Here is a 16,634-nt window from a genome sequence, read left to right on the forward strand (position 1 = left end):
AGGTACCCCAGAAACAGAAAGACACACATGGCATATTCTCACTTATAAGTGGATATTAGACATATAAAATAGGATAAATATATCAAAATCTTTACACGTAAAGAAGCTAAGTAAGAAAGAGTAGCCTGGGTAAGATGATCAATCCTCACCTTTTAAGACAAAGGGGATGGACATTGGAAGAAAGAGAAAACAGGAAACAGGAGAGGAGCCTACCACATAGGGCCTCTGAAGACTCTGCCCAGCTGTGTATCAATATAGATGCTGAGACTCATAACCAAACTTTGGTCAGAGTGCAGGGAATCTTATGAAAGAAAGGGAAGATTGTAAGACCTTGAGAGGACAGGAGCTCCACAAGGAGAAGAACACAACCAAAACACCTGTGTACAGGCGTCTTTTCTGAGACTGATACTCCATCCAAGGACCATTCATGTATATAACAAAGATAACCTAGAACCCCTGCTCAGACGTAGCCCATGGCAGCTCAGTATCCAAGTGGATTCCCTAGGAAGGAAAACAGGGACTGTCTCTGACATGAACTCAGTGGCTGGCTCTTTGATCACCTCTCCCTGAGGGAGTAGCAGACTTTCTAGGCCACAGAGGAGACAATGCAGCCATTTTTGATGGGACTTGATAAGTTGTGTCAGACATAAGGGAGGAGGACTTCCCCTATCAGTGGACTTGGAGAAGGACTTGAAGATGACGGAGGCAGAGTGGGATTGGGAGGGAATGAGGGCTGGGGCTTCAGCTGGGATACAAAACAAATAAACTGTAATTGATATAAAAATTTCATTCTATTTATTTACTTTACATCCTGATGGTGTCCACCTCCATCCTTTCCTCATGGTCCAACTCTCACTTCCGCTTCCCCCTATCCTTCCTCCTCTACTCTTCAGAAAAGTGTAACCACCACACCAACTCACACTAGTTCATCAGGCCATGTCAGGACTGAGCACATACTCTTCTACTGAAGCCAGACAAGGTAACCCCACCAGCAGGTCATGATCAGAATGCAGGTAACAAGGTCCATGATAGAGACAGCACAAGCTCCACTTACTAAGGAACCCACATGAACACAAAGCTGCCCATTACCTATGTTTGTGGATGGGGCCTATGTCTAGTCATACACTGTAATTTGTCAATGCTTCAGTCTTCATAAGATCCACCCCCCTGGGCCCAAGTTATTTGATTTTGTTGGCCTCGTTGTGGAGTTCTCTGCCCAAGGTCATTCTATTCTACTCACCCACTTCCACAAGGCTCTCCAATCTCTTCCTGATGTATGTCTGTGAGTCTCACAATCTGTTTTAATCTGCTGTTGGGTGGAGCCTCTCTCTGCTCTATTATTATCCATGCACATATTATAGGCAGGATAAATTTGGGGTCACAGTTGTTGTGGGTGGGTTTGTGTTCCCCTCCATCCACTAGAAGTCCTGTCTGGAATATGTCTTCTGGTATTTGCATGAACGTGGTATACACACACACACACACACACACACACACACACACACGATCAAAATTATTTTTTTAATTAGTTGAAATCAGGGAGGCAGAGGCAGGTGGATCTCTTTGAGTTTGAAGCCAGCCTGGTTGACAAAGTGGTTCCAGGACAGCCAAGTTTACACGGAGAAACCCTGTCTCAGGGGGAAAATAGTTGGAGAGAAGTCTCTCTCCCCTAGCACAAACAAGATGAGAAAACCTAGACTGAGGAGACTCTGGGCAGGATCCACAGCAGGCCAGGCCTGGCAGCTGATAGCCCCTTCATTCTCTCACCTTCTCTTAGACGTTGTTCCTGAGGAGATGTGAGCAAACATATAGGCACCCAGCCACGGAATTGAGGACAAATCAACAAGTGGACAGCACCAAAGTCCAACTTGGTGAACCAATGAGTTTTAGTGGGTTTGCTTACAGGAATATGTATGGGTGAGAGGTTACTTACAAGAGCAGAAATGACACAAGTACAGTTGCATCACCAAGGCCCACTGAGGAATGGAATTGAGGACAAATCAACAAGTGGACAGCACCAAAGTCCAACTTGGTGAACCAATGAGTTTTAGTGGGTTTGCTTACAGGAATATGTATGGGTGAGAGGTTACTTACAAGAGCAGAAATGACACAAGTACAGTTGCATCACCAAGGCCCACTGAGCACAAGTGACAGGTCATCCACCAAGCCCCAGACAGGTCACAAAAGGGAGGTTGTTTTTTCCAGTTTCCACTGGTCTGAGCATGACTCTTAGGTCTTTCATATGAGACTCTTAGGTCTTTCATATGAATATCCACCTGGGGTGGAAGGGAACTTCCAGTAACCTTGCTTACTTCATGAGCTTACATGATTTTCCACAAGAGGGTGTGTGTGTGTGTGTGTGTCACTTCCCTTAGAACTTCCATTGTTTTCATATTTCTTTGTTCTAAGGAGATTCTCTCCAGACCCTGCTTCTGTCCTGGAGTCTCAGTTAGCTAGTTAGGACAGACACCATGGGTATGTCACTCAAACACTGAAAAAAAACGTGCTTTTGACAGATATTGAGGAAACTGTGTGCAAAAAAGAAGTGCAGGCCAGGGAAGTGGTAACTGTGCTGGAATTTTAAAAAATTAAAAGAAAATATCAATTAATTATTTATTTATGGGACAGGATCTTCCTCCATAAAATTGTAACCAGGACAAATGGTTGTTGTTTCAAGCTGTTAAAGTCCAGGGACAATTTGTTACCTTGCAGGCACTAACAGATACACCCTTAGATTCTGGGAAATACTCCTGGCTTCTCATATTCAATTCTTCCTCCTATTGCCCCTCCTCTCCCTTCACCTAAGCCAGGAGGTTCCTTTTGCTTGCAGTCCAAGAGGTTGAAGAATAGCGAAGGCGTTCAGGGAGCAGGTGGATTTCAAAGATGGCCTTCTTCAACATGTTGGGAACTTATCTAGGACAAATATTCAGTAAACCAGGAGAGAAGAGGTCCCAGAAGGAGCTCACCTCAAGCATGTCATCCTGTTTGGAGATTCCTTTCCAGAGATTGGCTTTGGGTAGTGATTGATGTGCCCACGGGTCAACTGAATGGGTCAGTTCTGAAGTAAAGACTGAATTGGGGAGGGAGAGAAGGAAAGAGGAAGAGAGAGAGACTCAGAGAGAGAGAGAGGAGAGAGAGAGAGATTGAGGAAGTGCACTCAGTCTTATGTATTGCTCTGTGACTTCTCCATATTCTTATATGGAGTTATGAACCCTTATTTTACACTTTTTAGGTGTGTGTCCATGTGTGTACATGTTCTGGCTTTGTTTCCTTTCACCATGTTGGTTCCTGGAGATCAATCTCAGATCTTCAGGCTTGGTGGTAGGCACATGTACCCACTGAGCCTTCAGGAGCTCCAGCTGTCCCAACTGATGCTTTATTTAGCTTTCTTCTCTCTCTGTCGGCTGGGTCCTCCCTTTCCTCATTTCCCATCCTTCATGCTCATTCTTGCTCATCATGATTGCATTTCTCACATAACACAAAGGGGATGGATTTTGGTACTCACAAAGCTTGTCACTGCTTCAGGGGTGTGGTTATAACCAACCTCATTTTGCAGATGAACACACTGAGACCCTACTCCAGAGCTTCCATACCTTGGGATGTGAGCCACATAGCCAAGCACTCACAGACTCTTCTGTCACTCTGGGACCTAGTGAGTGAGAAGAGGACCTCTGGGGTCACAGTCACTTCTTTCCTGTGGGACTGTGGGGTCAGTGGGTTTCTTGTTAGAATATTAATTGTTGCTCCCTGGTTGTCTGACTTAGAACTAATTTCTTGACTTTTCTGTGCCTCATCTATAAAACTGGGAATAGAACTGAGTTCATTGCACTGGTGGAGTGACTCAAATGGAGTTAACAGGGGCTGGAGTGGATGTGGTTTGGTGGACATGTGCGAGAGGCAGAATTACCTAAAGGGCCAGTACTAAGTAGAAACAGGTAGATTAGATCAGTACTAGGCCTCCTATGGTGGCCTCTATGATGAAGCCTATGGCAGATCCTCCTGAGAGGGACAGGAAGTCATCAGGTTTCATGGCAAAGGCAGTTGTGGAAGATAGTCATCAAAGGCAGCTGTGGAAGACACTGAGGTTTCTGGGAACCAAGGAAGGAAGGACAAAACTGAAGGAGCCTACATACCTCCTCCACACCCGCACTAGCTGTCATTCCATTTTGGGTGAGTTTCACTGGATCATGTTCCTCTATTCCTCAGAATCCTGCTGTGGCTCCCAGGGTGCTACTGGGAAACCACAACAGCTGGTCCTCTCTGTCTTGCCACTTTTCTACCCAGGAAGGGATGGAGCCAACTCCACCACCTCTTGAACTGGGGCGGCCACGTGATTTGCTCCATCCAATAAAATGATAGTAACTACTAGTCCAGAGCCACAGTGGCTTTGTAACGTATTGAGGTCTGCCTATTTAAGAATGAGAGAGGACACCAAGGAGATCAGCTGTCTCCATTGACACTATCTCTCTAAACAGGCTAAGCATGCTGTAACAAGCCCATCTGTCCAGGCTAACAAACAGCCCAAGTCCTAGAATTGAAATCAGGACAAATGGCTGTTGTTTCAAGCTGCTAAATTCCAGGGGCAATTTTTTACCCTTGTAACTTACACCTTCATAAGAGGTTGGTCAGCTTATAACACGACTTCTTTGTATACTGTAATCACACACCCCTCTCTTTCTCTTGTTTCTTAGTTCATGCACCTCTCCTCCTCTTCCTCTTCCCATACCCACCTCTCCATTTCTGTCCTTTTCTGGCTGGGTTTGGGGTTTAGGATCTACACAATCTTTTTATATGTTAGAACCAGCTCAGTTGACCCCTCCTCCAGGTGGTTGTCCCTGAGTGCCAGGATGAATCAGGTTCCACAGTTCCCAAGACACCCTCATTCAAGTTCTGCATACTCTGATCTCTGGAACGGTTTTGTGTGGGTCGGAAGTGGTGAGGGCAGGATGAACATTGGAAGTCCCCTTGTAGTTCCCAAGATTCAGTGGTCCTGGTCACTGGGATGTCCCCAGCTTGGCCAGCAGTGGGCTGGGAATACTATAGCTCTTCACTAAACATTTCCTGGATATCTGAGTGAGTGCCATCCACACTTCAGAGACTTTGTGTTTTGGACCTAGAGAGATGGTTCAGTAGGTAAAGTGCCTGTCATACAAGCACAAGGCCTCAAGTTCGGAAACCCCAGAACTCTTCTAAAAAACTAGATGCTTGCCTATAACTCAAAATGGGGACAGAGACAGACAGGAACCTCCCTAATGCTCACGAACCAGCTGGTCTGGTGGAATCCATCAACCCAGGTTCAGAGACAGTCCCTGTTTCCAACAGAGAGAGCCGGGCTAAATAAGCCTGACCAACTCCATGACAGGCTTCATTTTCTTGCTAGATAGAACAGGTATAAGAGTTGCAAGTAAAAACAGAAAAAGGGTAACCAATCAGAAACAGCCAAGACATCTGGCCTGGGGAATATAAGGTTGCTCTCAACTACTGGTTTGAAAAGCACCAAAGTCCTGACCAGAGTCATGTAGCCTCCATGGGCACCAGCCAATTCTAATTGAGATTAGGTGGCCACAGTAGGATTTCTGTTTTCTGGCTTTCAAAGGGACATTTGAGATCCCCTTGTGATTGCTGCCATGGTGTTTAGGTGGAGGCCCCAGCATGCTGGACTTCTGAAGAATAAAAACCTATTCTTGCTTACATTCTACTAGAGTCTAGGGTCATTCTTTGAGCATATTCCAGACACTAACACAACAAGTAAAGTTGAATTTGGGGTTTTACACTGGTAGGTTGCCAGTGTTCCAGTGGGTGGCTAAATATATGTGCAATAATTGAAATCTGTGGGCTACAAAGAGGGAAAGGGGAAGGTAATAAACTAGAAAGGGGGACACATGGGGAGCTGAAGGAGGGCACAGGGAAGCATATATGATAAAAATGGGTTGCATACAATATGAAAGTCTTCAGAGTATGAATGTGGAAAGGAGTAATTTTGCCATTTGCACGTGGGATTTCCCAGTTGTGGGTTCATAGCATGATGCAGAGAGCAATATTACCAGTCAAGAGAAGTCCCTGGTCCTCTTATATCAGGAAAATTGCACCCCTCTAATCATGAGCACTTTTTCTAAGAATGCAGCTTTCTCAATGATAGAGTTAAATTATTAAATAAATATAACAAGGAACACAAATTCCTTCCATGATGTGACTATGTGCCGGGGACCCATTATCCCCACAGCTGGAATAGTTGCTTGTGTAACTAAAATACTTTCTTTTTTTTTAAAGAATTTCTATGAGCTATTTATTGATAACCATTTGTCATAACTGCCACAATTCATGTTTATACTGAGGGATTATGTTGTAATTTTTTAATTAAATTTTTATTTTTTAATATTAGTTACAGTTTATTAACTTTGTATCCCAGCTGAATCCCATTCCCTCATCCCCTCCCAATCCGACCCTCCCTCCCTCCCTCATCAAATATTTTCTTTTTACAAGCTGGCGATGCTGAGGCATTAAAGAACTAGTGAAAGACATAAAAACTGTAAGTAATTTTTGAACAACCTTATAAAAAATTATAATTCCCATTTACATGAGACTGACGCTATGACAACTTACCTGACGTTGCATAGCTATCACTTGATTAGCATCATAAATAATATCTACAGTATTAGTACTTGAAAATGTATAAGTACAAAGCCACAATTGGTCTCCTTGGTTTGCCTGTGGTGTATATGCAAGATTAGAGTCTCACAACAGCATAATGCAGCCATGGCCATTCAGGCCTTTACAGCCATTGAAGCAGGACAGTCTCCCCAAGCATGGTTGGCTACCATAAAAAGCTAAAATGTTATGCTCAGGATGCGAGGCTAAGCACTGCACTCAGCGTCAGCCGCTTTCGCCCCAGAGAAGAGCATGTCTGATTGCATGCAGGTTGATGCCCCAGGTCCCGCCTCTGAGAAAAAGGTATCAGACGGGTCTGATGCTCTTTGGGTGGATGACACCTAAATGAACATCTGTACAAAGTCCCAATTTATTTCTAATATCAGAGATCAGACCTCTACTCTTGCCTGATGCGTCTAAAACAAAAAGGGGGAACTGTAGAGAGATGCGTAATGCTGCGCCTTAAAGATGGAGCTGGTTTCCGCCTTCCACCTTCCCGATGGTGAGTGCTCTCTGTCACGAACAACTCCATATTTGGCTAAGGCTGAGGATCTGGCTTGCTTCTGTGTATGTGGACCTATCTGCATTGCCCACGAGGCACGCTGGGGTTGGCTACCCAGAGGCTATTTTAAGCTATGGGCTGGCTTTCCCCAGGGTCAGAAGATTGTTCAAGGTTCCTGAATAAACTGCATTGAGAAGAACAACAACAACAAAAAAAGATCAGAAAGAAGGAGAGGAGGACCTCCCCAATCAGTGGACTTGGGGAGAGGCATGCATGCAGAAAGGGGGGAAGGGTGGGGCCGGGAGGGGAGGAGGGAGGAGCTTATGGGGGGATACAAAAGGAATAAAGTGTAATTAATAAAAGTTAAATAAAAAAAATTAAAAAAAAACAAACTGTAAGTAAAAGGCACTCTTTCTTCTTCTCCTCCTCCTCATTCTCCTCTCTTCTTCTTCTTTTACTTCTTCTTTCTTCTCACTTTTTTTTGAAGGGGCCACACTTTTAAAAAGCATCACTTACAATTATGAAGTTATTATAAAAACATTTTAAGAATCTGAAAGTGCATTAAATCAGCACAGGGAAACACACACAAGAATGTCATCTGATGTTAGCTCACAGAATAATTTTAATGCACTAAAATTTGCTCCATTTAAAAATACTAAAATTGTCTAAAAATTATGGAAGACTTTTTAACATTAAAGTCTCTATCCTGAAAATGGACAGTTAATTTTCTAGGGCTGAATTAAAGACCAATAAAAATTGTCAGGTAAGAAATTAAGCTGTGCTGAGGGGAATCAAAATGAAGAAAATGTTCTTTTATCCTATAGACTCCAAAAATAAGCTATGCTGGCCACATGTGAACTCGTAGTTAAATCTGTTGGCTTTCAATTCCACACATCAAATTTCTTTCCTCTCTGAAAGGGTGGGAGGGGACATAAATAAAGAAAATGAAGGCCTGAAAAGATGGAAATTTTATCCTGAAATTTTCCAAAATATTAATAACAGTAGTAACTACATCTTAAGAATCCTGACCACAGGCCAGGTATTGGGATAAGCATATTTTTGTATGTATCTCTCTGCACTTAGTATTCAAAATAATCCCAGTAAGTAAGGATTGCTATTATCCCAAAACTATAGATGAGGAAATCATATGTCTTTCCCAGTCTCACCCCTAAATTGAACAGTTGCCCTGAAAGTTGTCCACTGCTAGCAAGGGTGGAGTTACCTAAGGCTGGGTTCTGCTGGCATCCCTTAGCAAACGAGAAGCTGAAGGCTGCACTCTATCTAAAGTGAGTCTTGTCTGGGTTCCTGCTGAAACTCAGAGCAGCTGAATCCTTTGTGAAAACTCTTATTGGCACACTGCAACACATCAGTAAATTGGCACTCTCTTCTCAGAGGCCAGAAGATGTCATGAGAATATTATACACTGTCCCACCCCAACCCATCTAGAGTATACTATATATTCATGCATGCTCACATTTGTCTGGCTTTGTTAGCTTATTTTCCTCTTTCTTTCTTTTTAATTTTATTTATTTTCTTCTCTTTCAATTGGAAATTTAAAATACTCACTTTGTAGCTCTGGCTGGCTTCAAATTCACATTGATTTTCCTGCCTTATTCTTTCAAAGGCTGGGTTTATCAGGACCAGAATAAAGGCCTATTGATGTATATTGGCTATATCATATTTTTTTTTGTTTCTATGGATTAGACTCCTATAACTAATGATGTTCTTGATGTGTTTTTTTAACAATAATATACATATTTTTCTACATTCATATATGTAACTCTACCTCATACTTTTTGATAATCCTTCTAGATTTCTACTGAATGACTATATTTTATATAACCATTTGCACACTGCTGGATATTTCTGCTATTTTTTTTACAGGACTGGAAAAAAAAACCTAGGGCATTACTAACACAAAGTACTCACTCGACCATCCCAGCCCCCAGTCTTTATTGTTATAGATATGCCACAATACTTGTTTTTGCATGCTGATGTACTTCTGAGTCTACACACCAGGAAATATCTGGATTAGGAGACTTCAAATACTGACAAATGTGTCAAACTGCTCTTAAATGGGCTTCTCATGCAAATTGCTTTTTCTGCACATGCTCCTCTACCTTGGGGGCAGTCTTTTGACTCTCTAGTCTACTCCTTGCCCTTCTTGCCTGTCTTCTACACGCCCCTTCCTCTTTTCTACTCTGTCTCTCCTATACTACATGCTCTACTCCCCACTTCTGTCTCCTTATACCTGGCCATTTTTTACTACCTCCTTTATTTATTTTTTATTAATTACAGTTTATTCATTTTGTATCCCAACTGTAGCCCCTCCCCCATTCTTTCTCAATCACACCTCTCTCCCTCTTCCTTTCCTATACCCCTACCCCAGTCCAATGATAGAGGAGGTCCTCCTCCCCTTCCATATGACCCTAGTCTATCAGGCCTCATCAGGACTGGCTTCATTGTCTTCCTCTGTGGCCTGGTAAGGCTGCTCTCCCCTCAGGGGGAGGTGATCAAAGAGTCAGCCCATGAGTTCATGTCAGAGACAGTCCCTGTTCCCATCACTAGGGAACAGTCTTGGACACAGAGCTGCCATGAGCTATATCTGTGCAGGTATTCTAGGTTATCTCCATGCATGGTCCTTGCTTGGAGTATCAGTCTCACAAAAGACCTCTGTGCCTAGATTCTTTTTTTTTTTTTTTTTTTTTTTTTTTTTTGTTCTGTTGCTTTCCTTGTGGAGCTCCTGTCCCATCCAGGTCTTCATATCTCCCCTTTCTTTCATAAGATTCCCTGCACTCTGCCCAAAGTTCGGCTATGAGTCTCAGCATATGTTTTAATACCCTGCTGGTTAGAGTTTTCAGAGGCCTCTGTGGTAGGCTCCTGTCCTGTTCCATGTTTTCTAACTCTTCTGATATCCATCCTGTTTTCCTTTCTGAATGAAGATTGACCATCCTACCCAGGGTACTCTTTCTTGGTTAGCTTCCTTAGATGTACAGATTATGATTATCTTATATTATATGTCTATTATCCACTTATAAGTGAGTATATACCATCTGTATTTCTGTTACTGGGATACCTCACTCGAGATGATCTTTTCTAGATCTCACCATTGCCTGCAAATTACATGATTTCTTTGTTGTTAATTCTGAGTAGTATTCCATTGTGTAAATGTACCACAATTTCTGTATTCATTCCCCAACTGAGGGACATCTGGGTTGTTTCCAACTTCTGGCTATTACAAATAAAGTTTCTATGTACATGGTTAAGCAAATGTCCTTGTTGTATACTTGAGCATCTTTTGTATATATGCCTAGGAGTGGTATAGCTAGATATTGAGGGAGCACTATTCCTAATTGTATGAGAAAGCACCAGATTGATTTCCAAAGTGGTTGTACATGTTTACATTCCCACCAGCAATTGAGTAGGGTTCCCGTTTCTCCACATCCTCTCCAGCATATGTCGTCATTGATTTTTGATCTTAACCATTCTGATGGGTGTAAGCTCATTTTGATTTGTATTTCTTTGATGACTAAGGATGTTGAGCATTTCTTTAAGTATTTCTCTGCCATTCAGTGTTCCTTTATTGAGAATTCTCTGTTTAGCTCTGTATCCCTTTTGTTTTTCCATTGGAATACTTGATTTGTTGCTGTTTAAGGTCTTTATATGTTCTGGATATTAGCCCTCTGTCAGATATAAGGTAGGTGAAGATGCTTTCCAAATCTGTAGGCAGTTGTTTTGTTCATATGACACTGTACTTTGCATTACAGAAGCTTTTAAATTTCATGACGTCACATTTATTGATTGTTAATCTTTACAGCTTGTACTGTGGGTGTTCTGTTCAGGAAATTGTCTCCTGTGCCAATGAGACTTTTTAGTTTCATGAGGTTCCGATTATTGATTGTTTATCTTAGAACCTGTGTTGTTGGTGTTCTGGTCAGGAAGTTGTCTCCTTTGCCAATGAGTTTAAATCTTAATAGGCCCATTAGAGAACTTAGCATGTTTTAAATAACTACACGTTTTTAATATTTATAAATTTAATAAAATGGATTTATGCAAGTTACTTAAGTATTCAGAATATTTTAAGTCAGATAAGTGTAATACGTAAAAAGAAATTTAACCTATTAATCTCATAGAAGCAGCTTAAAATAAATTTGTCCAAATTTGTTAATGGGACCAAAAATTAACCAAAATCTCCTTTAAAATGGTCCTTGTATTTTTCTGGACTTAGGAAAAATATTTATAATTTAATTTAAAAGCTTCAGGATATTCAAGTTTAATCCTAACCCTACTAGGAAATACAAGACTAAGTCTAAACTATGTATTAATTCTGAATAATTGCTTTTGTGTATTAAACTGAATGAAGGACCTTAAAATCATTCTTGACATATAGAGCAGACCATCACTGGGGAAGACATGTCATCACTCAGCAAGCATGGATGCAAAACTTACTGCATGTCATGTAGACATGAAGACTGAGGTGCTCACAGTTCCCTTGCAGTACCACCTCAGGGATCTACAGTAGACATGTATGTAGAGATCAGAAAGGCAATGACTGTGGTTAGAATGACCATGTGCCACATGGTTCTATGGGAATGGCACTGGAAGGGGTGTGACCTTGTTGGAGGACATGTGCCATGAGGGGTGGGCTTTGAGGTTTTAGGTGCTCATACCAGGTCCAGTATCTCTCTATCTCCCTCCCTACTGCCCACTGATCCACATGTAGAACTTTCAACTACCTCTCCAGCACCATCACATCTCCTTGTGTGCAGCCATGATTCTCACCAATGTAACTATAGACTAAATCTTTGAACTATAAGCAGGCTACAGTTTTGGATGAACAAAAGTCTCTCCTTAACCCTGTAAGTATGTTCGACAAGAGTCCTGAGATGTTTATGTACAAGAGTATCTTAATGAAACCAATTATTTTGCATATTAACTAACAATAATGATAATAGTAAAAGAAAAGAAGTGGGGGGAATAAAAATAAACCTCAGCTGTTGAGAACATTTCCTGCATTAATCTGACAACCTGAGTCAGATCTAGAACAAAGTCCTGCAGGATGTCCTCTGACCTCCACATGTGTGTTATGCATGTGCATACTTAAACACTAACAGTTCATTTCAAGAAAAAGATGTGTGGTGAAATATGGCTTAGCCCAAGCCTGCATTCCTCTGCATAGGAGAAACCATGTGTGCTTGGTACCAAGGACAGCTGGTAAAGAAGGGAAGGAAGGAATGCAAAACAGAAGGCTGACAGATTCTGAGAGGTTCCCTGGACCAAATTCAAGATGAAAAGGAAGGTCATTTTCTTACAGATAACTCTGGGGATTTGAGAATTAGAAAGCTACCCTCTGACACCAACAAGTTTAAGTGCTCACACATTCCAGGTTCTCCATGTCCTGTGTGATGAAGTACATATATTTAGGCAGAGAACTTAAGGGTGACTTACCATGTAACACAACACCACCATGACACCATGAAGTCAAAGAAAGCTCAGGCACAGAAATGTCCATAGCCCAGCTTAGTGCCAGGGCTGTGCAGGGCATTGAGTGATGCCCCTGTCTGGCTTATGGCACGGTGACCACAGTCACCATAGGGAGGCAGCCTCAGAATCTGTACCTGGCAGAGGAAGAAAGATGGGTCTTTGATTACATGGTGTGCTCAAGGACACAGCTCAGCAGTGTCAGAGCCAGGACTTGAATGCCCTCTCTGAAGTAATGAGCAGTATTTCTCCCTGCTACCAAATATATGCTATCTGTCTCCTTGCTTAGAGATAGATGAGGTGGAGATTCATCTTCATGCTTTCTGGCATGCAGAAGATGGCAGCACGCAAAAGGCAAGAACCAAAGCAGAGAAAGGGATAATTCTGGTCTTGAGTCAGCATTGTTCTTGATGACAGTTAAGCTAATGGAAGCTACAAAACACAGTCAAGAAAATTCTGTTTTTTTTTTTTTTTTCCCTTTACTGATCAGGATCTGCCTGTCTGGGTGTCAGTTAAAGGCTCTGGATGTGAATGTCTTGAATAGTGAAGTCAAGAAGCTCCAGTGTCCTTAGACCAATTCAACCCCAGTCTTCCCAGCTTCACAGGAAGAATGCTTCAGAGGAAAATGGAGAGATCACTTGGAAAATAGAGTGGATTTTTCAGAGAAGATTGTCAAGAGAGAGAGAATCATTTCCAAACCACCCAAGAGGCAGAACACTTTTTTGCCTCCAGTATGTATGTCAGTGTATCTACACAGAGAACAAACAACCTGCCTACGCAGTGCAACCTTTGGTAATTCATTTGGCATCAGAGCCACTGGGTCAAGAGAAAAGGTATGAGCTCCCAAACCAGGCTATCATTTGAATCCTGGATCTGTCTTACTGGCCATGGAACTCTGGATGGAGAGATTGACTCATGTGAGTCTAAATTTCTCATATGTAAAGTAATAGCAGTAGTGGCTTCCCCATACAGGGCTGTCATGACAGTTAAGTCAAATGATCCCTGGCTATGCTCAGCACTAAGCGTAGTCCATGGTAGATACTAGGTGATCCTATGTACAGAAGAACTCCACTGTCCTGGCTTTCAGGCTGCTTTCCAAAGTCTCTTCCTCCCCAAAGATCAGGAATAGCCAGCTCCAATTAGAACCCAGAGGTCAACCACCAGGCAATCTTTCCCAAGCCCTTGATTACTGGCATCTCAGGCTGTAAAGGTGGTGACACACTCCTTTAGTTCCAGCACTCACATAGCACAGGCAGGTGGATCTCTGAGTTCACGGTCAGCCTGCTCTACAGAGCAAGTTTCAGGGGCCAAGATTACACAGAGAAGCCCTGCATCAAAATACCTAACCAACCACCCAAACCAACCAACCAACCAACCAAACAACCAACCAACCAACCAACAAACAAATAAATAAATTTTAAAACAACATAAATGAACTCAATAAGAAAGTCTTATTCCATCCCTCTCAGGGGTAGAGGCAGGAGGATTGCTGTGAGTTTGTGGCCAGCCTTGTCTAGAAAGTGAGTCTAGGACAACCAAGGCTACACAGAGAAACCCTGCCTGGGAAACAAAGGAAGGAAATCTTTAGTCACAGGAATAGTTGGCCAATAGGAAGAGATCTCTGAGAAGTTTCAAGGACCTTGAACTTTGTCAGAGACTGAGGGAAATACAAGAAAAGATGGAAGGTTCCTGTTACTGAACTATGTCTGGGTGCTACAGAGAGGCCAACTGCTTTCCTTCCTCTCCACTTAATCTGTGACATTAGACAACTTCTCTGAGGATTGTTTCCTTTATCAGAAAGATGAGGTCAATCATCAGATCACAGGGCTAATATCAGAACTGCTCATATGTGCATCAAAAGTAGTGTGAGCTGTGTGTGGCAGCAATTGTAGCCCCAGCACTCAGGGAACACAGGGATCATGATTTCAAACCTAGCATGGCCACCTCAAACAAACTCCACTGCACCCCCCCCTAAAGAAAGGGGAGGGGAGTCCTCTCTCATTTAGAAAACTATGACCTAAAATCAAAATCTGCTTGAGGCCTATGCATTTCGTTTCACAGTGATTTCACCTGACGGGAGATGTCACAGATGCAAAGGCTGGGGCCTGAAATTATCCAGGTTTGGGCTTCAATCTTAACTGGAAGAAGCTGTGTGATTTCTACCAACTAAGTTAAAAATAAAGCCTATTAGGTGTCACCTCTCTCCCCTCTGCATTCTAAACATGCTGGCTCTTCATTCTAAGGGTTTTTTTTTTTTTTCTACTTTCCTAAGTTATTCAGAGAACCACCTTGCACCTCTCCTTCAATTACTCCTAAGGCTTAGTATAGACACTGCATTTCATAACACACTGCCCTTCCCCTGACATAACTTAATCCACATGAAGACCCACAAAATGAATACGGAAATGTTTATTTAGATAAACTGACATGAAAATAATAGAGCCTAACAGATTCTTCATTTAAGACGTCTCCACCAGTCTAGAGCAGCTCAATGGGTCTACCTGCTGACTAATGGAGAGCTCACAGGATGTCAGTGGAGAATCACTTCAGAGTCTCTGAAAGAGACAGAGCCTAGGAAGAACCTGGAAGCCCAAGAAGTAGGGTTCTGAAGGAATAGATATTCAATTGTTGTGGTCTGTGTGTCAGCCTTTGTACTTCTGTTCCCTTAGAGACTCTTACAGCACCCTTGCTCATGCCTATCCCGATGGCTGCCGGCATAATGGGCTGACCACTCTGTGGTGTCATTTTTAAACACTTCATTCGATACTTTATCGATATGAGCTCACACGTCCGCTCAACAACTGTCTCAAGTAGGACTTATCAGTTATGAAAGTGGGAGGTGGGGGACAAAGAAGCATTAATGACGAGACTAGGAACCCTCACACACACGTCATCAGTGGGAGAGGGACAGGGTTCTGACCACGAGAGGTTGCTAGGATACGCAGCGAGACACAGAGGGAAAAGACGTTAGCAGTTGGCATTGGAGGCGGTTAGGTCCAGCGCCCAGCAGGCCAGCAGAGCGAAGCCTGTGAGCTGTCCGTCGAGCCCAGCATGCCCAGGAGAAGGCAGAGAAGCAGTCGAGGGTCTTCCTCTCGTCGCTCCCGCACCTCCAGAGCGGGGCTGACATTTTCTGTGAGCCTGGTGGAGCACCATCTTCGGGAGGGCGGCTACGGACGGAGACTGAGCGAGAGTGTTTCTGTCTACCTGACTGCCATCTTGGAGTTCCTGGCCCGCAGTCTGCTGGATCTGGCAAGCAATGAGGTCCAACGCCAAGACAACGAGAGGCTCATCACACCGGAGCTGCTGGATCTGGCTATCTACAATGATGCACTCCTGAGTGAACTGTTTCAGTTCATCACCATCTCCCACGTGACTCCAGGTCAAAGAAGTGGCCGTAGTCGTCTTCACTAGCTACTAGATGCTGATGGCACCTGGATCCGGGTCACTTAACGGCGTATTGGCCTGCTCTGTTTACCCATCGCACCTCTTCAGTCACCCTGCCCAACCTCTCCCATGGTCTGTCCTGCATACCTGGACAGCCTTGTTCCTTGCTTCCTCCCACCGCCTTCCTGCCCAAAAGATGTGTTTTAATTAAAGCTTTATTCAAGAAACCCATAAGCTTGCTTCCCTGGCTTTCTTTTCCCCTTTGGCCTTGGGAAGGAGTTGGGGGGTGGTTGTGGAGGGTGGCAGTAGGGGAGGAGTGGGAGGTGAGCCTACTTGAAGGAACACAGGATGTGGGGATGCTGCCCAGTGACCAGAGGCTGGTTTCCCTTGCTTTTCCTTTGGGCATGAGGTGGGAGAAGGAGGTGGGGGACAAGGGTGAGGTGGACCTCGTTGGAGGAAACAGGGTTGGGAGGGTGGTAGGTGGTGGGGTGTGGTTGACCTACAGCCTGGTTTCCCTAGCTCGTCCTTTGGGAATGAGGTAGCAGTGGAGGCAGAAGATAAGGCTGGCCTAGTTGTGGGAACACAGTGGTGTTGTGGTGCAGGTGTGAAAGCCAGGCAG

At 43.4% G+C, this 16,634-nt stretch overlaps 1 protein-coding gene across 1 annotated transcript; it reads left to right on the forward strand.

Moving 5' to 3' along the window:
* The first annotated feature begins 15,682 nt into the window (after positions 1-15,682).
* LOC132649966 (histone H2A-Bbd type 2/3-like) lies at positions 15,683-16,042 on the forward strand. The gene has a single exon (XM_060374738.1). The coding sequence runs from the start codon at positions 15,683-15,685 to the stop codon at positions 16,040-16,042; it is 360 nt and encodes a 119-aa protein (XP_060230721.1).
* The last annotated feature ends 592 nt before the right edge of the window (positions 16,043-16,634 follow it).

Source organism: Meriones unguiculatus, chromosome X (assembly GCF_030254825.1).
Source record: "Meriones unguiculatus strain TT.TT164.6M chromosome X, Bangor_MerUng_6.1, whole genome shotgun sequence".
In the NCBI taxonomy this organism is placed as follows: Eukaryota; Metazoa; Chordata; class Mammalia; order Rodentia; family Muridae; genus Meriones; species Meriones unguiculatus.